Here is a 27,092-nt window from a genome sequence, read left to right as displayed (position 1 = left end):
TCGAGTATTTTAGCAAGAAACACACCGACATATACTTGAAACTATTAGTGACAACAAAGGTGTTTTTAAAGTGTACAAAGCATTACCTGTAATATGCACGCATCCAGCCACCATCAAAACTACAAACATCACAGATCTGTTCACTGCCAAGAGAGATTAGCTGAAACGTGTGCGATGTTCCAGCACCAAAGGTGAAATGAGGCAAATTCTTTCCACAAAGGAGCAGTATACAATGCCATCATATGGTGATTGTCAGTCTTGCTTAGAAAAAATAAGCTGAGAACTTGATATCTTAACCTAAGTTCTGTTTAAACAGTGATAGTTTAAGGGAAATGAGCGATAGAATAAGAATCAAAGAGGCATTCATGTCAGAAAAGACCCCTAAGATCACCCAGTCCAACCAGCAGCCCATCACACCATGCCCACAGCCCACATCCCTCAGTGTCACATCCACACGGTTTTTCAACATCTGCAGGGATGGTGACTCTACGACCTCCCTGGGCACCCTGTGCCACTGCCTCACTGCTCTGTCAGAGAAGCAGTTCTCCCTTATATCCAATCTGAACCTCCCCTGGTGCAACTGGAGGCCATTCCCTCTTGTGCTATTGCTGTTACCTGGGAGAAGATCCCCAGGTAGTGGCTGATTGTTCCCTGGGAGAAGAAGGCTGACCCCTACCTCACTACAGTTCCTCCCAGTCGTTTTTCTTCGCCACATCCAACTCTGCAGAATGTGCTCTGCAAGTACTGCAGCAGTATCCTCCTGTGCTACCCACAGGAGTGCCACAGAGGAAGGTGATGCTCATGGGATCTGTACATTTTCTGTGCCAATCAGCAGAGGGATTTGGAGGTTGGCTGGAGGACAAAAACAGAAGCCAGAGCACCCAAGAAGTGTGGGTAGTCAAGGCAACAGTAAAGCACTGCTGGCCTGTGCACCCTCCCACAAATCAGCAATTATGTGGAAAGGTTTCAAGAGTTTATGTCTTTCATATTACACAATGCTAGCTCTAACACATCAAAGACTACAATATATCCATGATGCTGGCAGAGCCAATCATTAAAGTGGAACCCAAAAAACTTTCAGTGATGCTGATCACTGGAAAGGTATCTGAGAGGCTCTAAATGAGAAGTGACTTTCGCTGTGGAGTTTATTGCCTCAAACATTTTCACAAACGTAATACAATTCTGCACACTTCAGCAAAGCTAGCCCTACAATTTTATTAAAGAATCATTCGTTGCCTTGATCCTTTCTGAAGAAGATCGATGTATATGCAGACCAGAATATTCTGCCAATGAGGAATATTTTTTTTCTTGGCTGGGATCCAAGCATCAAAATGTAGGCTTTTGTAGCTGTGGTGAGTAATCTGTCAGCAGGGAAACCATGACAGCCTAGAGGAGGTAGAAAGGAAAAAAAAATAAATGCAATCACATTGGAAACAGATATTCCATAAAAATAAATAAGGGAAAAAGTATTTTCTAGCTCTGGAGTTTTGTGTTGAGAATTATTGGCCTGACAAAAAGTGCACACTTAGATTTATTTGCTAGAATTTCTGATGAAAAATCAGGAAAGAGCTAAAAATCACTTAGGATGTCCTGTATTGCAACTGATAGATTTTCTCAGTACAGACAAAATATATTAATGGATGGCCAAGCAGAAATTCAGACAAAGCACACTTAGAGCAAAATCTGAGGCCTTTTTGTTGTGCTATCTTGTATCCGCAGCTTCACCTAGGAAATGAGGCAGGTACCCCAAAAACATACAGGTTTGCTTGCAGACCTTCCATTCAGCAGAGGAAGTTCAGCAGAACTTCCATTAGCAACATCAACAGTCATACCTGAATAAGGACTTGGAAATTTATCCCAGTTTAGCTATATGTTCTGCACTAAAACATGAAAAATCCTCACTGAAATTGAAAGTGTGTCATCTACTCCTCCTGCTTTTCCCCTTATATTCAATATACATTCCAACAAACCTTTCGTATGGCCGTGAAATGAGAAATGGGAACATCAGGTGAATAAAACAGTGACGAAGCAGCTTTGTTGTGCTCCTCATACCTGCATACGCCACAAGCTGCTGTGCTGGCTCAGTTTTGACAAAGTCTTACCTGGTTCACACTGTTATGATTTCACAGCCATGTCTAACTATAAATCATTTTTTTGGTCCAGAACTGGATTTGCAAGGGCCCTCCAAGGGTCTTTCGTATCCCACCCGCACTGCTCAGTATGACAGGTAGACCCAGGCACACAGTGGGGATGGAACACAGCCGTGCAGCCCCCACTGCCACCCATTTCACAGCTGCTCTCAGCCTGGTTCGAAATTAGCACATAATTCCTTTTTCAGTTTGCTAGGTGAGCTGAAATGGGTAGAAAATAATATATAAACAAAGCCCATACATTTCATAAATATGAGTGAGTCATGTGGCTTAATGGCACTGAGGGACATGGTCAGTGGGCATTGTGATGATGGGTTAGTGGTTGGTCTAGGTGATCTTAGAGGTCTTTTCCAACCTTAATGATTCCCTGATTCTATAATTGTGACACTTCTCTTATCCAAACAAAACGTGTAGCTTGAACCCAAAGTAAAAGCGTTTTTTGTTTGTTTTGCTTTTTAGTGTTTCAGGGTAATTAAATACTGTAAAAAAATTTTAAAATATGAGCACTTTTCATAATTTTAAGGCTGAAGATCATGCATGGAATCTTTGAAAAATTATTTGTCAATAATTTTAACTGTGTCCAAAATCTGAGGTTTTGGTACATACAGTACTCAACTACATATTCACTTGGAGCACACCCAGAGTTCAGCTGAGAGCTATGATTATGCCATTTCCATTTTGTTTTTTTTCCATCTCAAAGTTTTCACTAGCTTTTGTCAACATGATGGTTCTAAAGCCAACAGTAAATAACAGGCTACTGAGGTCTGGAAGTGGTTTTCTGACATTCCAGGAATGCTGTGAAAAAAGTTATGGCTTGTGTTAAATGTCAAGTGTACCCTGATGGTTCCCATGGATCACACAGTGTCACCCATACCATAACTTTGCAGGCTCCTTCAGAGCTTTGCTCTTGCAGTGCTTTATCAGGGAAATCTCCTATTGTTTTCAGTGGCAGTATTCTTGAGAGAAAACTGCAGAATCTCTAGCACTGTCTTCTCCAAGTGCTTGGGAAACTGCTGTTTGTATGTCCAGTCCCTGGGACCTCAACTTGCTTTAAAATGGAGCAGCTAAGTTCATTTATGTAAACCCAGCAATTCAAATACAAAAAAAAAAAAAAAAAAGTACTAATAAAATTCAGTTCATATTGAAGGTTTGCCTTAGTGATAAAAACTGGAACAAGCAACTGCAGATTATTATCAAAATAGATCATATCTGTGTCCAGAAGTATTTGTTCTACAAATGTATGTTGCCTACAATCAAAACTGTGATGTACCGTGGGGTGCATTCAAAACTTATGCACTCATATTTAGGGTTTATTGAAGGACCATACTGCATGCAAGTCTGTAGTGTAAGGCAGAACAGAAGCTGACCCTAACCTCCAAATATATATATATATTATTATTTTTTTACCATAATTGTCCATTTTCTGTTTTCTGCCTCCTGGAAAACCAGTGATCTTGGAGAATAAAATACTTCATCATCAACTTCTTCGGGTTTTCTGGGTAAACAATGTAAAAATGTCCAGTTGGAAGCAGCAGATTTCACAATCTGTAGATCAAGAAGAATAAAAAATTAAAGAAATATGCTAGTAATTAATGAAACCTTTAACTGGTAAAAGAGTTAACAAAATTTATATTATCTTCCACTCTAGTGACTTTGAAGATGAACTAAGAATAATTCTGCTGACTTCAAAAGACCTGCTCATATGTGAATAAGAGGGGAAAATCCTCATTTAAGTCAGTAAGAGTTCAATGCTGACTTCACAAAAGCCAAATTTTTACTCCAATTTCTCTTGCTCCAGTAGTAAGAAGTAAAAACCCTGGTGACCTCGTGGATCAATAAAGCGCAATTTATATTCAAGTGCCATACAATAATGTCATACTATTGATAATTTCAACGAGAGCACATTAAACCATGATTTAAAAGGCTGTGATATTTTTTCTTTTGATATTGTTCCTCGTAACACAGTGATCTAATATCAACAAACAATGAAGTTTTAAGCCAGTTCAGAGACTTACTCATTAATAGTATTTTATGAACTTATGTTAAAATACAGTGAATTAAACCAGTAATTCTATCAGCAAGGAAAATGCCCTTTTTATCTTGGATGATTTATGACTTTACATTTTTTCTGCTTTTGCTGTGACAAGCATTTCAATGAGATGATTTTTAAACATATATAATCAGTGCTTTATACACTGGCAGACGTACACAGCATTGCCTGAAATGCTGCCCAGGTTATAGACTTTAAGACAAAATCTGTGAGTTGGTTATCCTAAGTAAAATACAAAGAATCTTTTCTGATGCCAAACAAGAAAGAAGTAAAGGATTAGCTCACCTGCACTGGTCATGTTCTGGAGCTAGATCTCATTGCAAAGCTCTGAGAGAGGCTAGGACATGTGACATATATAAGTTAGCTTTGTTATTTTTGTGTATTTTCTGGCTGAAATGGTGTTTGCATGTGGTTTTTCTGCAGCTCCCTTCAAAGAAATACCAAACCTGCGTTCTGCTGATGTTGATTCTTACAAATCTGTAAAAGGATGAAGCAAAGATGTAATCTGAATTATTACCTGCATCGTAATCTGATAACCTTGAAATGCCTTCAGTCTTCTTCTCTTTTCTTCTTCTTGCCCCATGCTTATCCATGTATCCGTAACTAAGACATTGGCAGTGTTTGCAGCTTCCAAAGGATCTGTGGTGAGAAGCAACCTGGTACCATACTAATGTGAATAAAATAAAGAAGATCAGGAAATTATGAAGCTTCAATTACAGCAAAAATAAACTATTTAAACTACCATGCCAGGCTGTTTATTGGTGTCATACCTCTTTGGAGTACTGCTCAGTTATTTTTGTTATTCTGAGGTCTGGCTCAAAGCCCTGCCAGAAGAGATGATAGATTACACCATGGAACATGTCTAAGATCTTTAATGACCATTAACACTAATTAGGAACACAGTGATTGAAACGTTTTCTGTCAGAAGAGACTGTCTTTCAGCACTGTAAAGCTTCAAGAAATTAGTTAGACTTCACTGCAAGTTTACTTTGGAGATAAACTGGTGGACATTATTCTGATAATGTAAGGAAAATATATTTCAGAGGTTACAGAATACAATACCTATGCATGGTTTAATTTTTTGCTCTAAACCAATTCTTTGTTTTATATTCCATATAGCATTACAATGCAGCATTCTAAAAAGCTGCACCATCAATTTGAACCAAGACGCAAAACTTCCATCAGTCAGAAACGGCTCTCACATTTGTGGTGGAAAGGGGATTTTGGTGCCTTTGTAATATTTTCTCAAATTGAATGATCATCTTCCGCAACTTACAGTACAGTCGAGAATTTCCCTCACTCCTTCTGAAGTTGAAGTGAGAATCACTCCTGTTTTGCATCAAAACAACTGAATCACGATTCTGAACCTTGGTTCTACAAGCTGACACTTGAGATACAAACACTGCTAGGTGAGGCCCTTGGGAAGCATCCAGCTGGCTGAGATGGGATAGGCAAAGTTTGCCTTACTTTTTCCATGTGTGCAGTTTTCATACCTTGGGAGTTGCAATGTGGAGATGCATTCCCAGCTTTGCAGCACTTGTCATGATGGAGTGGAGGACATTGTTTCCATCCCCAATCCAGGCGATGGTGAGCCCATTCAGAACACCATAGTGCTCCTGCCAAAGAGTCACACATTCCTGGTGTTATGTCCTAAGAGAACAGAGCAAGGCGATGCCATGGGGAGGAGTGGTTGGTCAAATTGGTCTGGTGCTAAGACTGACTGTTTCAATGCTAGCTGCTGTTAATATAAAACCACAGGTTTAATTGAACCTGCTACACACACAAGATGGATGGTGAGAGAATGCTCCCCGTGTCTCAGAAGAAACGCTGCAGCTTTCTCTGATGAAGAACACATTGACATGTACGCTGTATGGTGAGGCCCAGGCTGGGAGGCACAGCAGTAAATTCAGCACTGAAGTGGTATAGCTATGGCTTAGTGCTCGTAAATATTGGTGAACATTAGAAATTCAGGGGTTTGCTCTCAGCTGTACAGCCAAGGAACACAATGATCTTTAGAGTGTGTATATTACCCTCACCTGAAACAGCCCCACAGTGTCGGCTGGGGCTTTGCCTAATGTCACTCACAGCCTGTACATGTATGGCTACTCTGGCTCTCAGTCACCAATGGACAAGGCCTAAGGAGGAACAAGAGTAACAGCAGCTCGTATTTCCAGACGAGGATAATTTGAAGCCTTTCAGTAAGGCTTGTTCTGTATATGCACATTTACATGTACTTAAATTAACATCAGAAACATTGTGAAGATATAACCAAATATTCCTATATACCTGGCTCTGTACTACTCCACCTCAACTTGAAACACTGAAGGCATGATGGAGAGCCTTTTATTCTTAGCTCAAAATCGGGCCATGAAACTGTTGCCTTGTATGAACTGGAAGCCAGACAGTGTTTCAGCACTTTGTGTGACATAGCTCAATGGCTGTCAGCTGGGATAAGCATCCACACTGCAGAGCTGTAATGACAGGCTACCTTGCAGACAGACTCAGCAAAAACTCCAAATGGCTGAACAAGAAGAGGGCTGAAACTGCGCTCCCCTCTCCTGGCAGCAGCTTCTCCTGAACAAATAGCTGTGAAGTTGTTCCAGATCAAACTTACTGTCAATTCTGCCGGTCTTAAGTCAAAAATAGTAGCATGTGAAATATTTAATGACATTAAATTTAGTTGAGATCTACATCTGAGTCCTGTGCTGCCTGCAGTTTAACAGCTAAAACTATTGTATGGTAAAACAATAGGTTTTCTTCATTGACAAGTTATTAGACAGCAACAGCCTGATGGGCAGAGGTGTGATGCAGGGGCATTCATAGGAGAGAAAAGCAAGACCTTGTGGTCATGGAAGCTGTGATAGCATAACAGCTCTGCAAGCCTTTATGAATCTTTCAAAACCTTTCCACATCTCCTATCAGTGATGCTCCTAGGAGAAGGCAAAAGTAAGGCATTTGTTTAAGGAGTTGTTTCCAGCTAGGGGTTAGCGATAGCTGAGACACAAACCCACAGCCAAGAGCAAATGAGACAACCCTCAGTTCTTCTGATCTCACTGTTTAAAAATAGGCATCACAGCCTGTAATGCTCAAAGCACTGAGCAGTGAGTCACAAATATATGGCTATGTTAAATAACCTCCACCTTATTACCAGCTGCTACCCTGAATTAAAAGAAGCACAATGCATATTAAACACTTTTCTGTTTTCCCAAACTACTAGCTGTTATGGATGAAATATGAAGAACTGAAGATGTCTGTGTAACAACCCTCAAAATCTGTACTGCAAACTGCAAATCTACAACTGCAGTGACTGCTACACAGAGTGTGCATAGCTGAGCTAATCATAATGAAGATGTTTAGCTAATGGAGAAAGTCATAGCCCAGGCAGAGTCAAGCTGTGTGTGTGCTTGTGGAGCCTATTTTACATCCCATGCTAAGCTCTCTGCTGCCACTGTGCACTGCTGCTGCAATTCCAACCTCTTCATTTGAAGTCAGCTCACTGTGTCTGTGACTGTGATGCTTATCCTCAGAGCACACATCCTATATTGCATACATCCCCAGCTACCAAGAACATGAGAAAGATAAAATAATTGTACTGGCTTAAACCAGGAGACTTTAACGCAATACAAAAACTGCTGTATATGAGACTTATTTTTTGTTTTTCTATTTTACAGTATAGATTTGTTCAAGCACACAGAGGAAATCCTGTTAAAAGAGTTTTGCCATGACCCTAATGATCCAGGTTAAGCCATAATCTGTACAATACATTCAGATCACCAGAACCTCTGAAGATACTTTTCCCTTGCATCATTCCCAAGGTTTTCCAAACTGTGTTATACTGATATAGGCATTTTACCTTCTTGGGTGTTCTACATTTTCTCTTCATATTTGTAACCTGACTTTGAACTTCTAGTAATGCCACACAGAAATATTTGGAAGTTCTGGAGCTCCTCTCCCATCTGAATGACTCTTCAGCAAGCTGGTGACTGTTGGTGCAGTGGAAAAAAACTTGGCTTTGTTAATCTCGAGGAAAATCCCTGCTAAATAATTAATGCCCATTTTAGAGTCAATTTTCTCACTCTCACACTTATTCTACTGTGTTTCATTCTGTTCTTAACTATAGTTGCAGTATATCAGTGTTTCAAACCACGGGGTAAAAATAAGCATGCTCTCTGTTGTATATTTAGAGAAGACTAGTTTAATTAATGAGGGACTTTCATGTCTGACTCCACCTGGAATTGCTTCCAGCTGGACTGAAACTGACAATATTTTAAGTTATCTCTGAAACATTTGGCTTCAGCAGTTGTAACGACCCTCAATTAAAACAAGCTTTTGAATGATGAATCAATAATCTGTCAAAATATTTTAATGGAAAGCTTGTCAGAGCTTTAGCCCTTCGGGAGACATGTATGATCCACTGAATGAAAAATGGGGCCAGGTCTGTTGGCTCTCAAACTGAGCTGAAGGCAGATGCTGTGTCAGTTGTGTTATGTATTCTTAGCTTGGTGTTTGGCACAGCATACTCTAGAGAATCAGTCTGGATCTTAGTTGGGATTCCTAATTGTGAGAATAATTATGATGAATGGTGATGAATTTGAAAACTCCATTAACTAGAGCTCTTTGTGTTACAGCTTGAGAAAAGGCTGAGAATGTACGCTATCTTTCTTCAAACTGGGCAATGCTGCAATTTGTGACAGTATTTAAAAAGGAACCATTGATGTACTTATTATGTTAAATGTTTCTCCATGCCAACCATTTCTTTCTGAAAAAGAAATTTCCCTTCAGACCAATGACATAAAAGCTAGTGGCATACAGATCCACTCTAATTACCAGTCTGGCTGTCCTGCATTCAGCTACAAGTTAGCTGATTTGGCCAGTGGCATTAATATCAATTGAATCAATGTCAGTGCATGGTGTGTCCCCAGAATACAAACTGTGTGATGCTGCATGCCAGCCAAGCTTTGCAGAACAGAAATTGTGAGTCACAGGTTCTGCCCAGGAGACAGAGTGGCAGCAGGCAGGATCGGGAAGCAACTGGTTCACCCTTTCAGCACAGTCACAGGCATAAAATGACTCTCCAGGTGCACAGCAACAGCACATCAACTCATAAGCTTTAAAAGCCACATCCCCACACTCTCCCAGTCAGGTTGCAAAATGTTCACAACCATTTCTAGTGGGCTATAACTCAAGAGCAAACTCAGCACAACCAAAAATTTTAGAAAGCAGTAAGAGGTATGGTAAGGAGAACATCCATGGGATTCTAGAAAGCACGTGGCAAAATTAATGGGATTTAGGAAATGGAAGAATAAAAATGTGCTAAACATGAAAAGGGTCAGTGTGTACGTAGAGCTCCAGTAAGAAATACAGGGGGATAAATAAGGAAGAGAAAAAATTACATTTGGGGTAGGTACTGACAGCACAGAGGGATCAGATCCAGATCCAGGCAGGAAAGAACTGACGAAGATAAGGAAGAGATTTTTGAGAGAAATAAGCTTCATAAATTCTGCAGTAACATGTAAATTTGGGGCTATCAGTCTGTGTCACTATTGCATTTTGCATGTATGCATAAATCAAATAAATTGCCTTTGCATCACAGAAAAGCAGTCCAAATGTTATATGTGAACTTCTAACTGATTTAAAGAATCAGTGATACTATTCAACATCCCCATATTAATCTTCTTGCAGGTTGTGCCCAGATAACATCTTTCTACCCTGTAGAGAATCACATGAGAGGTTTGATTGCGTAAGTAACAACCAGACCCCATGACTCCTGCTTCTTCAAGCGTTCATTCTGCTTCTGTGAACTGGTAACGTTCATTATATGGCTGAAATGCTGTTTTACTGCGAGCAGCTGGCTGTAAAACTAGTCTACATCTCAGTGTGCTTTGCAGAAAAGAGCAAAGTTGGCATGCAGTGCCAACAGCCGTGGTGTGCTGCTGAGAGGGCCTGCCGCCCCTCTCCTCTCCTTCCTGGATAACAAAGTGAGGGTGGAAAGCAGATCCTAAGCCAGCAGTGCAGCACGCCCACAGCAAAGTGGGGTAGCCATGCAGTTGTCCTCCAGAGAGCTCTTGCCAGGAGCTAAAGAACATGATGGAAGGGCCAAAAGTAAATCACTCCTTGAGATCTATGTCTGCAAATGCTCAATTCATCGTGATCCCTGTTCACGTTGGATGCTTCTTTTGTTTGAGCACCAACTGTTGAAGTCCTGTTTTCATATCATGTCCAATAGGCAGAAACACTGTTCAAAGACTCCTTCCCCAGTATTTGATGCAATACAGTTACTGCCAATGCTCCCACCTTGGGTATTTAGACCAGGGGAAAATCCAGTTTGGATGTTCACCTGGAGTTTCTACCTCAGCTGCCCCATTCCAGGACACAACAGAGAAGCTGAGGATGCCTATCACAGGGCATCTACTCATTCTGCTAATCTCAACAGTTTTCTCCCTGTCGATCACTGGAGAAAGATCAGTGGAGAAAGAGTTCCATCCCTGGAGGGTAATTGAGATGCTCAGCAGTCTCTTTTCATTGACTAGAGATGTGGTACTTCAGTGCTGTAGTCAGTGGCTTGGAGCTATGTAGGATGAAACTACGTTTGTAGGCAGACATCAGTAGTTACGTAGATTATGAGTCATGATTATGAATGAAATCTGCTTTTCATAATTTTGAAAATGCTAATAACCCAGGGGTAAATGCTAATAACCAAGGGGTAAATGCTAACAAGCAAGGTAAGACAGAAACCTCCCAAAACACAGCCGTAATGTACTCCTGGTTTATAATTGCACACAATGTTGAAATAAAAAGATGATACGTGGTGTTTGATGATGATGAATTTCTCATTGTGGTTTACCATCTTACATAGTTGGAACAGCTCACTGAAGTTGGCTTAATAGGATCTCCAAGATGTACCATATCTTGAGGGATGCAAAGCATTTTAGTCTCAATTTTACTGTTTTTTGCTGGTCTCTTCACTTTTTAGCATTGAAAATTGTAAGACAAGCATGAATCAAAGTAACGAGAAGTAATTTTCTCTAAACATATGAATGTTTCTGTATTCACAGTTTAAGGCATGAATAACTTGTTATTTCTATCATAAGATCTTTTCCACATACCAAATGTCCCATAGCAGAGCTGAGAAACACAGCTGAATGAATCACAAAATTATCCCAACTGTCCTTTTTTCAAGCAGTATGATTTTTGTTCATTCAGAAAGTAAACAAGGTCAGAAGAGTTCATCAAAATTGTTAACCAGCCCTGTAGTACACTGATCTGTTTTAATAAGCTAGTTCCTTCACTGATTGTAACACACCGTTGTCCTTCCGTTCACAGATAAACATCTGGCAGTCTATGTGTAAAATGCTATCTACATGCAAAATGCTACATCAAACCAACATATTATTAGATTAGACCTAAAAATATGATCTTCGTTATCTATTCTTTTATGTGAGCAAAGGTTAAATAGGTTTAAGAGCCTGAATATAAGGGATTTGCACTTGTAACATTAATTGGCTTTTGGAAAAACAAGTTTGATCAATTTCCTAAAATATGGATAACGATTCCTTTTGTTCATGGGCTAGGGCAGAATCAAGAGTGAACTACTGAGCTTTTTAGAGCCAGTGACAAAATTCATGTTGGCATTAGTTGAGCCAGCATCTTGCCTTTATCTTTGTATGTAGCCCTCCCTGCAAATTTTCTGAATTGCAGCCTAATTCCAATGAAGTATTTAATTTTATGCTTAACTTCAGTCCCACTACAGTTGATAGAGCAAAGTAATTGTTTTAAATTAAGCAGGTTCTTAATTATATTCCTGGATAAAGATCTCTTTAAATAACAAGTGTCATGTAATTACCACTTAAAAAAACGTGCCACTAAATAGTTTTGAACCCGCTTTTTCCAGCGATGTTAAGCAGGAATTGTATTGGTACCTGAAGGGTTAGGTAATCAGCTAAAATCTGGAGAGGATGGTATAAATCAGACAATCCATTGATTATTGGAATCGTGGCTTCTCTCGTCATTAGGTCCAGATCATTATGCTTATAAACTCGAGCCAGGATTGCATTTGTCATGCTGGACAGCACCCTGGGGGATGGCAGAAAATATCCAAGTCAAACATAATAAATACATCCCCAGTGCATCCTTCAGAATGCAGCATATAAATATTAATGAAAAGTGGTAATGAATCAGAAATGTTCAGCTGTCTGAATTATTTATGATGCCTCCATAACACACTTAAATGCAGATATTTAACAAGCTGCAAAAAGTAAGCAGTTTTTCTTATTAAGAAACTATAGCAAGTAAATGAAAGCTCCTGATATTTCTTCTTAGCTTTTGATTGTAGCTACAGATAGAGCATCAAGAAATACTAAGGTAAATGAACTAGGATAAGAGATTGTGCAATATTGTAATATTTGAAGAATTTGATAAGTTTGAATAAGATTTCTTGAGTCTTTCACCAAAGGAAAAGATGTTCTGAGTGTGTCTCTGTATGATAGCTTGACCATTGTAGGATTAGGACTACAGATTTGTTTTAGATTACCACAATTACTTACTGATCTTAACAAAGATAGAAACAGAAAGCTGACAATACCAGCCTGTTCTTTCTCCTATCTGCAGAGCTGCACACTGATACACGTGGTCTCAGAATTACAGTAATGTCTGAGTTTGAAATTCAGTATATGGATAGGGACAGGCAGGAGTCACTGTGACACTCTGGCTTTAGCCTCATTTGCCAAAGTGTGACAGACTCGGAGATTAGCATGGTGGATTAGCATAGCATACTTAGTGTGCTCTGAATTCTTTAGATAAATTAAATATGGATAGGGGCTCTGCATTTCTCTGCATTTCTGTTTTAATCAGGCCCCGAAGCATGACTTTGAAGTAGCATTTTGTGTGCTTTAATGTTATCTCTAATAGGACCTTAAAACAAAAAAAGGAAGAGACTGGATAAGAGAGTGTGAAAAAACACTGCAGTATCATTTTCTGACTAGCCAGAAAGGATTCTGATATCTCCTCTTGTAGAAATATAGCTTTTAATGGCACGGCCTTTACACACACACATTTCCTGATGGAGTAAATCAGTAACAATTTTTTTCTACTGACATCAGTCATGCCTCATACAAGCAAACCTCTTATAAAATGTTACAAGATTCCACACAGACCTCTCTCTGAAGACTGCTGGTAGCAGCCATGAGTGAAAAGAAGAAACTGAACAAAGTATTTACTGGAGGTAAGCTATCGGAATGATTACCTCTCTTCTTAGCTCACAAGTGCTGTCATTTTTATTTGTTTATTCTAGCTTGAAGGATGTGACTGTGGAAAACCTAAACTAGACATCAGAGATGAGATGTGTGGCCCATGTTGTTACCATCTAATAGGTGGCTAACTAAACAAGGTACACTTAGTCCTGCATCATACAAGAAAAAGAGGCAATTACATTAGAATTATCTTGGACGTTTTTAGGTCTGCTGACTCCTATCTCACAACAGATAAAGTATTTTAAGATGTCCAAGTAGTGAACACTGATGAATTTTCTTCTTACTCTAGTAGCTACTAGAACTCTTGGATTCTTACTAGCAAGTTCTCAGTCTTTCTGCCAGCATTTCTAGATGTCATATCTTATAGTAGGAAGTCCAGGTGGAAAGTGAGTTAATACTATGCAAAATCAAAGCCAAATTCAACTCAGATAGAAATCAAACCCTCATCTAAGGACATGAAATCACTTGTAATCAAACAGATTTAAAGGAAACCAAGGCAGGGATTGTATAGGGAAAAAAAAAGATGTGGCTAAAAAAGTCTTTAGAAAAGATGAAGTTTTGGAAGGTGAAGGAGAGGCTTATTAGGTGACTATGGATTTGATGGAGTTATCAAGGTTCCTGTATTAACTACAAGTCTCTCCTCCCCTCCCCTCCCCTCCCCTTTCCTCTCCCTCTCCCTCTCCTCCTTTCTTTTTCTTTTCTTGCAAGATCTTGAGCCTACAAACTTAATCCTCAAAATCCCAGAACTTGGAAATACATGAGTACATTGGAATGCTGCATATGAATCTTTTCAAAATAAGTTTCATTTCTACCACTAACAGCTGTGAAGTTTTGCTCAATATCAGTTAAGGATTTCGAAAATAAAGGCAGTAAGGTCTTTCAGCGTGGTTGTCTCTGTTTTTTGTTTGTTTGTTTGTTTGTTTGTTTGTTTTTAGCACAGCACTGTGATTTTAGGGCATTTGCATTCATTTGGGGTAGAATATCCAGAGTTTGGAGTATTCTATGTAATTTTTGAAGGTATGTATTAATTCTAAAGGTTTAATTATCTGAAAAAACTGTTTCATTGTGATTGACAGTGGTGAAGAGGCATATCCCCATAGATTCAGATGTTCATCCCCTAGTTATGCTCATGGGATTGTAAAATCATCCTAGGAGTTCTTCAGTACTGAACCTTATGGCCACTATCATAGTGCACAGTGGAACTTCTCAGTGGAACTTCTCTACAGTAGAAAATACAGATACAGTACTTAGGTATTTCATTTCACCTAGGATATTAGACATGCTAAACAGCACTGAAAAGATACTTAATGGGTGGTAATTGCTACTGTGTTGGTATAAATGTAGACATCTTGTGAAGTATGGAAAAGCTGTATTATGACCATCTAACAAAAGAATAAAATATACTCACAGAAGAAATGCTTTCCACTCTTACATGCAGCAATTATGATAAAAACTGAGGACTTCTACGAAGTTCTGTGTGCCCTTTGCTTAAAGTCTCAATCTTAAGTACTTCTAAGGCCTTCAGAGGCCTAGACACAAAACCATAGATATTTGAAATACTCTCTGGGGTTACTACAAGCATTCTTTCATCATTCTCACCTAAACTGAATGAGGCTGGCATGTCATCCTTCATTCACATTAAATGCCAAGGAATTAATAACAGATTGCTATTGTGGGTAAACTACTCAGTCTTGGTTATGCAAATTCAACAATAATTCTTCTAATGAGAGCAGGAGTGAAGCAGAGTACGTGGGGCTCTGTAATGACTTTGGAAAGCCTTCACTCCACTGCAGTACACAAGTGATGTGACTCAGCAGAGAAGCAGAATCCCCAGGTCAGGATCTTGAAAGAAGCTTGATCTGGAAGAGGAAGCTGTCCCAGAGAATTTGGGGTGAGGTCTTGCATGGAAAGTTGGTATTGCAAGAATCTTCACCACAGAACGCAGTCTGCTCTGGAATGGCTAAAAGAGTGCTTCTTTTTGCCTTATTTCTTGTATTTCTCATCTTTCTCCTTTTCATGTGCACAAGCAAAGATCATTCAAGGTACTGCAAACCAAAGACTTACTGGCCTTTTATTATCTTATTTGAGAAGAAAGAGTAAAAATTCACCTACAAAAAATATGTCCTTCTGTAGATCAGAAGACGGCTGGATTTGCCATAGCATTGAAGTCTGAATAGCAGAGAGCATTCAGACAACAGTGCTGCACATCTGGTAGGATGGTGCTTGGTGAAGTTGCAGGGCAGCACTGCATAAGGGCCCTGACCACATCCTTCCTCTTCCTGAAGGTTTGCTTCATGGTGCCCAAGGTCCAAGAGATGAGATCTGCCCCTCATTACTCTGATATTAGAGGGGATGGGTTGACAGTCAGCACTGCCAAGAGCTTGCTCACAATGCAGGCTCTACCTCTTCTGTCCCAACCTCCCATCTCCCTGTTACTGCACTCTATCAACATCCTCTCTTACCCTTCTCTGCCAAGAGACTCTTGTGTTGCAGTGATCCAGTGAAAAACGAAGAAAAGGGAAAATTTTGGAGAATAATATTTACCTACATCACTTTGGGGGAAATATCTTTAACATGTTTTCCATTTGTCTTTAATCGTAACCATTATATATATTTGACTGGAAAAATCCTGCAGTTGCCCTATCCCAGTTGTAGCTGGGATGCTTGTGCTCTGAAGCTTTTGAATGAGACACTTAGATGAAGCTGTAGCTACTCTGCTTAAACTGGGGCAATATGTCATGAAGAATGTAGAATCTCTTTGAAGGAAAGTATTTCAATCCCCTGGCTGTCTGTGAGCTCTGCTGAACTGGCAAGGTGGACACACTGAGTTCAGACTCTTTGTTTAACTGTGGGTCCTTTGTAGGCTCATGAGTTTCCATGACTTTTCAATCGTTATTAAACATGTAGTTACAGAAACAAGGAAATGGGTCACACTTCCTCTGAAACATCTGAATGCTACAGTTGCAGCTGATTTTGGTATTGGCAGTGTAATGTATCTAACAGGAAGTCAGCATGTTTAAGCTCCAACAGACTGAAGTTTTTTGACTTTCTGCTATCAATACCCATATGTCCTCCACTTCAGTAGTTAAAGACAGGAAAGGAAAACTTAAAATGTTCAAATGTTTTATATTTTTCTTACATTTTCCTTGTGTTTCATCAGAGAAACACATCATTCATCTGGCGTACAGAGCTATGGATTCTGTGAGCTGACCTGTAAATATTTATGAAATTTGGAGTGCTTTCTAACATTTTCCATAAGGAAAATATTATCTTTCAAGAATCTTCAAGACAAGTTTCAGACTGATCAACTATTTCATTAAACATCTGCCAAATATGTAGCAATCAGTTAAATAACATTTACCAACCTTGCTGTATCTGTGAGACTCTCATTAGTGCCCAGGTGAATGTCTTGTTTTGTAAGGAAGGAAGGGTGTCCTCCAAGGAGAGCAAATCCTGTAAGGAGAAAAATAAAAAAGAAATTAAGAACCTGCCTCTACAACGAAGACTCAAAATAATTTTCATGCAGTAAAACTCAGCAGGGCATCCGAATGTTTCAAACGCCTGAAGTCTGACACAACGAGATGCAAATAAATAGGACAAAACCACTCAAATATGATGCTTTGCTGAAATACTTAGGCGTGAATTGTGATCTCTGTTAATAGAAACAGCCATTCAAGCTGCAAGACTACATATGGTTGAACACATCACCATGGCTCCCTGCTAAGTTAGGTAACCCATTTATCATGCTGAATTTCTACAACATTTACATTAATGGACTTAGTGTCACAGAACTACAAAGGACCATCTGAGTCATTAAGTCTAATTCCACATCCTTGCAAAGATGCATCAAAGATATTCACTCGGATAGAAGACTCCAAGTTTCCACACAAATCATAACAACCCTAAGCTTGGTCACAAATGACCGAGTGTCTTAAAAAACTGCAGTGTGCCAGAGAAAGATGGAATGATCTCAGACACTGTCGGTATCCTTTCACCCTGCAATAGTAAGGAAATTGTACGGTGAGTCAATGTACTGAATGGATTAGGTCTGAGAAATGAAACACATTCTTGAATGGGAAACCAGGGAAGGATCCGAGCACCATTTAAGAATATAAAACATTTGGTGCAACTTAAAAGTTGCCGGATGGATATTTTGGACAGTCAAACTTCTCACTAAAGGCAAATCTCAGATTCTGTCCTGACTCATTCCTATTGCACCTCCACAAGAAAGCTAACAGAGGCAACCAGCCAACAGAGAAGCAAAGATCTTTTTTCGCCACACTTGAGTCTCCCTGCCCTAGCCTGGTTTAAGTGTAAAGCCTCCCTCCTCTAAAACTCTGTGTAATATCCATCGTGTCCAAATACTGAGAGGGTGAGCCATGAGGGGACTGGTTTAGCAATGGATCCCACACCTGGGAAAGTACGAAGCAGAGGATTTGAACTGGGCTATAGGTAGCCCTGTAGCATTTGCTGTGCACTTGGGGATGTGGTGCTAACAAATTTCCTGCTGTTACAAAGGTGGAAAAAAAGCAAAAAAGGAAATTGAAAGCTGCTTGGGCTGGTTGGGCCTGGAATGGTTGCAGCCATCAGATGGCACTGCAGACATCGCGAGGAGTGCAGCTTCAACAAACACGTTGTTGAAGGCTCCTGGAAAATGATTAAGTCGATCCTGCAGCTACCCTTCAAAGAATGATCAAACCAGTAAGGAACAGGGGAGCTTTCAGAGCTAATGGCAAGCAGTGAAGCTCAGACTGCAGGTGTGGGCCCTGCTGCTGGGCCCCAAAGCACAGAACAGCCCTTATGGCATTACGTCCTGTGTGGGCACCAGGGTTGAGGTGAGGTGCTCTGTTTTGGATCAGTTCAGTCTTTATAACGAATACCATCAATTCATTGCCTTTTGACTGCCTCTATTTCCCTGGAAGTAGGATTAAAAAAAATAATGATGGTTCATAACCCCACCTGAAGGGCAATTCTCTGCTCCATCCAGCCAATGTACAGTCATTCCAGTGAGTGGAGCCTGTTCTTAATTTCCATTTGCCATCATTAGAGATTGTCCCAAGTTTCAGAGAGACCAGATTCAGATTCAGAGAACTTCTAAGATGGAAGAAGTTTTTCACACAGAGGGTGGTGACGCACTGGAACAGGTGGCACAAGGAGGCTGTGGATGCTTCATCATTGGAGGCATCCAAAGCCAGGCTGGATGTGGCTCTGGGCAGCCTGGTCTGGTGGTTGGTGACCCTGCACATAGCAGGGGGGTTGAAACTAGGTGATCACTGTGGTCCTTTTCAACCCAGGTCATTCTATGATTCTGTGATCCTGTGATTCTTAGACATTTCCTGTCAGACTTCGTATGCCTTTTATTTTCAAAGTTCTATGTGATTATGTCAGTGATTTATATCATGAAGTTCCACACAAGACAGCAGCTCTTCACTTCAGGCTTTTAAATAGGGATGCTTCAATAGGTGTTTCACACTCTGGGCAGACTCCCATGGACACATTCTATTCTTCTGTAAGTCAGGCCCAGGCAGAAAAAGAGGAATCTGGCCATTTATTCAGAACTGCAAGATGTCAGGCAGCCTACTTGGAGCTACCACCTTGGGTCTGTATATATAGCAAGGTCCTAATGTGTTGGTTTTCTGCTCATGAACTGGCCATCTGTGCAGGGCCCGAGAATGTACTTCCATCCCAAACTTTCCATCTGGAAATACAGGAGCCTGTGCTCTAGCTTTGTGTACAGTTACAGGAGAAGAATCTGTGTTTTAGATTATTTCATCCAGATTATCAGTATAAAAAAAAAATAGTTGGTGACTTTTGAAGATATGCAGGCACTTACTCAGCAGATTAGTGCATACTGGAGTGCAATGTAAAACTGGAAGATGTAATCCTCTTTGTTGTCACAATCTGGTGATTCCCAAAGCTACATGCTAAGTGTCATATCAATCCTGATATCTTCAGCAAACTGTATCAGGCATTCATACTAGAGAGACAGAATAATTTACTATCTCATTACCACAGGTTTCACCCCTGTTACGTTTTTTCTTTGTTATTTTTTTTTCTTGTTGTTTTTGTTTTTTAATAAATGGACCTCAGGCTGTGGCACATTATTTACCCTACTTATGCAAATTCTTTTATTTAGGTTGTGAATTCTGGTGGTTATACAGACCTGAGTTAAATCACTACTCCAGTCTGTCTCTGGTATGTTGGGTAAGCAGGCCAAAGTGAATCCTCTGGTTTGCAAATCTATGGGGCTGCCTTGCCATAACCTGGACAAGGTTATGACATAACCTGCCTTGCCATAACCAGGACACATGCATACACACACATCTTCTCAAACGCAAAGAAAGGATCTTGTTTCATATTTCGGTATATTTGGATTTGGATTTTTTGTTTTCCTTACTGCTTGCCATGATGTGTAATCTACAAGGTATCTTTTTATTTAGGCTGGTAATGAAGAACACTTACAGGCAAATACAGGAGCAGTGCTTAAGCAAAAACTTAAAACTTCATGACCATTTTTTAAAGCTACTCCTCTAAGGGAAGAGTAAGCTAAAAAAAGTGCTCTTGCCCCTCTGCAATATGGGCAAACTAAATAACACTATTAATTGCAAGGAAAATAAAGCATCCTCTTTATTCCTGACATGTGATACTATACCCACTGCATTAGAACATGGAAAGTAATGCAGTTATTTCTGTGGCAGTAGCCTGCAGGCAAGGATTTCTTCTTCCCTTCATCCCTATGGTAAGAAGAGTGAGCTGGGAGTAGTTCTGCTGAAGCCAGTGGCTGTGAACTTCTGTAAACTTGTCAGAATCTTCTGTATTTTGGTACATGAGGAAAGAAGATAGACAGAGCTTCTCTACCCACAGTGTTCCATTTCCATTTCTATCTGGTTACGTACTGTCTGCATTCAGCATTTGTGTAATCATCTGGCAGGACCTGGGAAGAGACTTCCACAGAGATCATATGTGGCAGCTATCTCCTAGACACTGCACAGAGCAGATGTTGAAATCAGTGCTTTTCAAGTCTTCTTTAAACTGGAATACATTAATTTTTATCTAATTGTTCCTGAGACCTGCAAAGCTTGTTCACATCAATCTGATCACCATAGCCACGTCTCACAAGTGACCTATTTCAAGGTCTTGAAGGTGCAATGCTTGGGAAATGCTATTTGAGATGACTCCTGGATTCTATAAGCAAACTCTCCGATCTGCTTCAGTGTACACTTTCCCTGGACATTAGAAAATTGGCACAAAATTAGCTTATTCAGCTAAAAGGAACATGTGTGACCCCACATTTGTTTTGAGTTATAAATTCCAAGGGAGAATTTGTGTATATTAAAAAGCAGCTGAAATATATAGAGTTTCCATGGACATAAAAAGTTTGAGTCTGCCTTTGAAACAAGCCTTAGGCTTAGAGGACTTAATACCAAATAACTGAAGGTGTGAAGTTAATGTACAGGAATTAACTCGCATTGAACTCCCTTGTGAGCACTCTCACTCAGAAACAAATTGGTTTTATTTCATTGGAGAGTAATCCCTCTTGGATGAATTTATGTGCGCTAACTCCCATCCTTAAGTTTATTCATTTGAACTTTCCTGAGCTTCCCCGTTCCATAAGCCTTCAAAACCAAGGACTAAAAGTGTTTGCCTTTGAATACAGAAGCAAGAAGGATAAACAGATTCAGAGAATTCATGTGTACCTGCCCATGTAGGAATATGGCAGGCAGCTGGAAACTGGCCTAAAAACTCCAGTATTAAGAGGTGGGATGCCTTAACAAAGAGAGAATGCAAGATAGAAACACATTGATAAGTGCTGCTTTATCGGGAGAAATTGAAAGGAACAAGTCCGTATAAAGACCAGGATCTGCAGACTGTGTCAGAGGATATAAAAGCAAATTCAGAAGTGGTTGCAGATAGTCTATACACCTCTTCCGTGCTTTTTTGTTTCGGTTATTTTTTTGTTTTGTTTTGTTTCTTACCTTTTCCCTTACATCTTGTAAAAGAAGATGCACATTCAACAGGTTTTCTGTCACTTAACCAGGGAGAAGCTTCTCTTTCTCCCATTGAGTAAAAAATGCACCCATAAGACAGTCACCAATTCGTAGTTATTCCTGAATTTCTTGGTGACATGCAAACACATGAATAATTGATTTCAGTGGTCTCATTGACTTCAGAGCAACTTCTATGTAATTAAGGATATGCATGTGTTCCCTGTGTTTGTAAGACTATATCCTAAAAGAATAGTGTTCCACTTCTGATCTTATTAGGCTAATACCCTGGAGTTTCCATCAAGTTATCTTCCTGTGTAGGTAATCATGTTAAATTTCTTTTCTCCCTAATTTACATCAAGGCATTACTATGATTCCCAGTCTAAACACATACTCTGAAACGTGACAATGGTAATGCATAATACATTAGAAAGACATTTGTTAGGGCTTGCACAAGATTAAATTAGCGATGCTTACTAAAATACAAGCTTGCAGATGTGTATCACGGTGGGAAATTACATCAGCAACACTTTGGCCTGTTAGTTTATTTCTGATCTACCATGTTGGAATGGTCTGGTGATATTTCAGAGGCCGATGTACATGTGACATTAATATGCAAGGAGAAACACAGTTGGCTACCATTCTTTTCCTATATTTGCTTTAAAACTTCAGGCATCTCTTGAGTAAAGAATGCTAACTAGAAAATTACATAGTGTTTTTAAGCCCATACTCCCAGTGTACAATTTCAAATAAAATGTGACTGTGCCATCCCTCCAATTTACCTGTTTCTGCAGATAATCTTGTTCTTGTGCTTCTCTTCTCAAAAATCATGGCCAACGATTTTCCTTGCATCAAAGGCAAATACTGGACAACGGGAATGGAAGGCATTTCAATTTCATAATCATTACATGATTTCCAGTGTGAAATACTTCTTTCACATATCGATTCAGCATTAGAAAAGTTACACTTGTTAAAGATTAAAGAGAAATAACTAATTCTAATGACAAAAAGCCAGTGTACTTTGGCAGATGATTGGAACTAGCATTAAGTAGAACTCTGATGCTAATCTTATTCCTATGCAGAACAGGTAACTGTTTTCTATTTCCTACATTTAATGGGGCATATACACCACATGTGAATGGATGGGGTTGGCCAATAACAGGGAGTTATGTGTGCAAAGCTGTTTAATTTTTTTCATTTCTGTAGTCCTCTGTATTACTTAAAGAATACTTCTGAACGTTTTACAGGAAGGTTTTTTTGTTTTGTAGTGTAGAATCATAGAATCACCAAGGTTGGAAAAGATCTCTACAATTATCCAGTCTAACTGTCCCCTATCACAAATATTTCCCACTAAACCACAGTGCATGGTATACAGGATTTAAGAGTTACAGTGATTATATTTAGAGAAAACCATTTAAACTGCTGATTTCCAATATCTTTCAGAACAGCATTTCAATATCTGAGTGACTTAAATATAATTAAAGCATTTTACCTCTCCTTTGTCCTTTATCCTTTGTTTCAAATCTGAGGCCACCCATAGCAAATACTTCAGTTCATCTGCTGTGTAGTTCTGTAGAGTAAGAAAGTCACGACCTTTCAGACAAACATTCATTTGATTTGGTGGCCCACGGCTGTGGCAAAAGAGAAAAAAACATTTTGGCTTCTAATGTGAAATTGTACTCATGCAAAAGTCAATAAGCAAGCAGCTGAAATCTGTCCCACTCCCCTCATTTGACCCAGCTGGATCAGCTTGTTGAACTGCTTTAACTGGCTTTGCTAGCTTTCACAATGTGCCACAATGCAGTGTATTGATCACACTGTACTGTAGGCCTTCTGATGTGAGTATGGCTCGACTGTGTGCTGCCTAATCAAACGAAACCAAATGCAGAGCCATGAAATTGCATGTAAGTAGACTATAAACTGCCCTTTGAGGTACAGAACACGGGCAAGTGCTTTGTGGATGGGTAGGACACAGACCACATTCCACTCCCATGTACAAAAGTCATGGCAGTCCTATTTATGTTTCTTGATTACTTGAGGGACCTTGAAAGAGGATAACCAAATCACAGGATCACAGTGTTACCATGTGCTCTGGCCCTTCTCCTGTCACACCAGAGACATTCAACGCATACGCTGTGCATTTACTCAAGGAGTGCACAGTGCCTCCAACTAGATTTATGATTTTAGAATCACATGAAATGGGACGTTGATGATCACCCAGAGTACAATTTCCACTATTTTAGATGAGATGTATTAATAAAACGGTTGAGTCCAAGCTCGTGTTTCCAGGAGCTTAAGATAACAGATAAAGTGACTGATTAGCCCCTTCTTTTGCACCATACCGATAGCCATCCTTTGCATAGCACCCTTTGCAATGCATTCTTGCTAAAGCTTTGGACAGGTACAAGCTTACTATATTTTTTAAAAGGTAGCATTTTTAAACTGATCAGATGAAATGGAGTACAAACCAATGCAAACATCTGGTTCTGCAGCTACTGGTTCTATATTTCCAGGTGGGTGCCTCAAGCTCTTAATCTCAATTACACCACCTACCCACTGTCATCTCCCATTAACTTCTGCACGAGAAGACAGTGAAGCACTAAAACTGGTTACTCTGAGAGGATTTGGAATTATCGTCCTTGGAGATTTTCAAGACCTGGCTAAGCAAATCACAGCTGACCTGACCTGCTCTTGTCAGGCTACAAGAACACTGGACTATGGATCCCTTTCTGATCTCTGTGTTCCTATCGTGATTCTGTTTTACTGCTATGACCTTCAGAAATGTGTTCCCTTCCCATGGCCACATCTTCAGAAAGAGGGGCAGAAGTAGACAAATAAATTCCAAAGAAGCATGAGACAAGACACTGAAGTTAAAATATAACAGGCAGAAGGTCAAGTAGTTGGCATATTTCATTCTGACCAGGGAAAGAAATTACTTAGGATTACTAGCATATAGTTTGATAAATATTAGGTTATCTTGTAGTATCAACCACAGTGTGCTTAACTTATAATATTTGTAAAACAGTGATGATAAATAACTTATACCAATGTTACAATATAGTGTAAAAAATCCCTAAGAATTATGTAACAGTGTTATATAGAAAGCTTAGTAAATCAGATTATTCTATTTGAAATCTAGGTTTACTGCGGTTGTTTTCCATACTTGCCTTTCTATCATCGCTACCAACCAGATAAAGTTTGCACCAATTGCCAGCAGTGAAAATCCATAAATCCACAAAAAAAAGTTATCACCCTTCATCTTATCAGGCTTCAGGAACTCTTTAAGACTCTCACAGATAAGAACTTGGAAAACATTTTTTTTTTAATCAGAGGCAATGTAGAAATGATGAATAAAAATGCCTCTGCGTATTAGGCTGGGTATGTAAAATTCCTGTGTATTGCTTTCTAACACTAATTGTTTGTTACATAATGCTGTTAATTCCATTCTTACTGACACCAACATGAAAATATAGGTGGGTGGAGAATTAGATTTCAAGTCTTTAACTTAATTTGACACTTGACACGTGACAAGTATTAGAGGTGTCTTTCAGAAACACTGTCATATGGGTACTCATCTGAAGCCATGAGGGATGGGAAAGTTGATGCCCTTGAAGAATCAAAAATCAAGTTACATAGACAAGTCTCCTTGGTTACCTGAATGTTATATCAAATAATGCTTTTCCTGCATGACTCAAATTTAAGTAGAAATAATAATAATTAATAATAAACAAAACAAAACAATCCAAGAAAACACAACTGAAACTGAGATTCACCTTGTAGCTTCAAAGAAATAATCTCCTCCCACTACTCATCATAAAAACTGCTTAAATACATAAGGATTTTCCATACTTCATTCAGATATTTATCAACTGCAGTACCTGCAAGTACACTGAACTCAAGAAGGAACATTCATTCTCAGTGGTGCAGCTAAATCCCATGGAAAGAATTAATAAAATTTCACAAACATTAAAAGGAAAATTCCTCTAGTCTCAGCACTGCTGCCTCAGAAGGAAAGAAAAGGGCACTCAAAATGCTAGCAGAAACCTTTATCTGAAACTGTCACTCCTTCACAAAATTAAATTGCTTTTGTCTCCAGTTTTCTGGATAAATGTCACTAAATGCCAGACAAAACTAGAAGATAAGCTTACCAAAAATGTCGTGGCAGATGCTTGTTGTTCTGTGTTAATTTTGTAATATGGTAAAAATTCTTCAAATTGAAAAGCATCTTCTTGCACAACTTTTCTCTCAGTCCCGTAGACAGAGCTAACAGAAATGAAGTTGCGTGGAGCAGATGAGTTGTGCTGCTGTGCAAACAAGTGTGGTGCAAAGAACAGACAACCTTATGTTTGATTTTAGCAGTGTGGGCTGAGCCTGGTTGGGGCCAAAACTGGATCTTTCTTTGGTCAAATTCTACAGATAAAGACTTTTCACAGTGACCATTACACAACTCTCAGTTTGTGCTCTTCTGTGTGAAACCATCATATTACCACTGTGTCAATATCATTTTGCAGCAATTTGCTGTTTGCAAAATATTTGTCCGAGGAGAAAAAGGTGAAAGAATTGTCATAGCACAGCAAGAGCAGAGTAGATTGGTGTTGGGGGCCAGGATCATGAGGGAAGTTGGAGGAGTTGGAGTTGGCAGGAGGATGTGGTGAGGTGGAGGTCAGCCTCTTCTCCCGGGCAACAAAGATAGGACAAAAGTGAATGGCTTCACATTGTGCCAGGAGAGCTTCAGATTGTATATTAGGAACAATTTCTTCTCTAAAAGAGTGGTGAGGCAGGGGCACATGTTGCTCAGGGAGGTGGTAGATTCACCGTCCCTGGAAGTGTTTAAGAACCGTGTGGATGTGGCACTGAGAGACATGGGCAGTGGGCATGATGGGGAATGAGTTGATGGCTGGACTAGGTTATCTTAGTGATCTTCTCCAATCTTAATGATTCTATGGTTCTATGATTGTGGTGGCCAACGTGAGGAACTGCAACACGCACAGCCTTGTCTTTGCTGACAATCTGAATCTGTTCCTGCTGACTTTCCTCCAGCTCTTCATCCAAAAGTTCAGCTCCAAAGCTCAGCCCCTCACTAGCTCCCCTCACTAGTGAGATGCCTTCACTCCCAAATCTACTTTTATTTTAGAAATGGTTAAAAGAAGGGAAGAAATACCTGAAAACAAGTGAATGGACGTACTCTGACCCTGATCTGAACTGGGAGGAGAATTTCAGTTGGCAACTGACTTTCTCTGCCATCTTTTGCGAATGTAAAAAAAATTGCTTTTCCTTTCTTCACTGTGTTTGAGTGACTTTCTTGTAGAAACTTTACTGCTGAATCCTTCGAGGAATATTGAAAATTATAAGGGTGAAGGGGAACCTCACTGCTTTAAATCTGGCTTTAGCTTAAGACATCATTTTAATGACGATTTTAAGAAATAAAAACTGAAAAAATAAGAAAAAGCAAGGGATTCCATCAAACCTGGGCAGCTTGGTCTAATGGCTGGCGATCCTGCACATAGCAGGAGGGTTGAAACTAGATGATGTGGTCCTTTTCAACCCAGGCCATTTTATGATTCTATGATTCTATGATGAAACTGTAGCAGTAGAAATTCCAGTGGTATTCAAAAGGAGTACAGTTGAAAAACTGCTAGAACTCACAGTTTAATAGAAC

At 39.6% G+C, this 27,092-nt stretch overlaps 1 protein-coding gene across 1 annotated transcript; it reads right to left on the bottom strand.

Annotated features, from left to right (window-relative positions):
* Nucleotides 1-1,326: 1,326 nt before the first annotated feature.
* Nucleotides 1,327-25,658, bottom strand: OTC (ornithine transcarbamylase). The gene is made up of 10 exons (XM_052674316.1): nt 25,582-25,658; nt 22,926-23,064; nt 22,216-22,297; nt 16,814-16,901; nt 12,120-12,273; nt 5,694-5,816; nt 4,971-5,024; nt 4,718-4,867; nt 3,558-3,695; nt 1,327-1,386 (listed from the first exon to the last, which is right to left on the bottom strand). Exons 1-10 carry the CDS (start codon nt 25,656-25,658, stop codon nt 1,327-1,329), a joined length of 1,065 nt encoding a protein of 354 aa, XP_052530276.1.
* Nucleotides 25,659-27,092: the final 1,434 nt, after the last annotated feature.

The sequence above is a fragment of the Tympanuchus pallidicinctus genome, unplaced genomic scaffold, assembly GCF_026119805.1.
Source record: "Tympanuchus pallidicinctus isolate F22 unplaced genomic scaffold, pur_lepc_1.0 scaffold14, whole genome shotgun sequence".
In the NCBI taxonomy this organism is placed as follows: Eukaryota; Metazoa; Chordata; class Aves; order Galliformes; family Phasianidae; genus Tympanuchus; species Tympanuchus pallidicinctus.
The sequence above is the reverse complement of the archived record's forward strand: the minus strand, read 5'-3'. Positions and strand labels throughout refer to the sequence as shown.

What these genes read in the sequence shown, in the direction of transcription:
- OTC (XM_052674316.1), bottom strand. Translation starts at nt 25,658, where the DNA reads ATGCTTTTCAATTTGAAGAATTTTTACCATATTACAAAATTAACACAG. An exon ending in TCCACATTGCAACTCCCAAG is followed by an intron (nt 5,025 to 5,693) that starts GTATGAAAACTG and finishes CTCTTCTGGCAG; the next exon opens with GGCTTTGAGCCAGACCTCAG. An exon ending in CTGAGCAGTACTCCAAAGAG is followed by an intron (nt 4,868 to 4,970) that starts GTATGACACCAA and finishes TATTCACATTAG; the next exon opens with TATGGTACCAGGTTGCTTCT.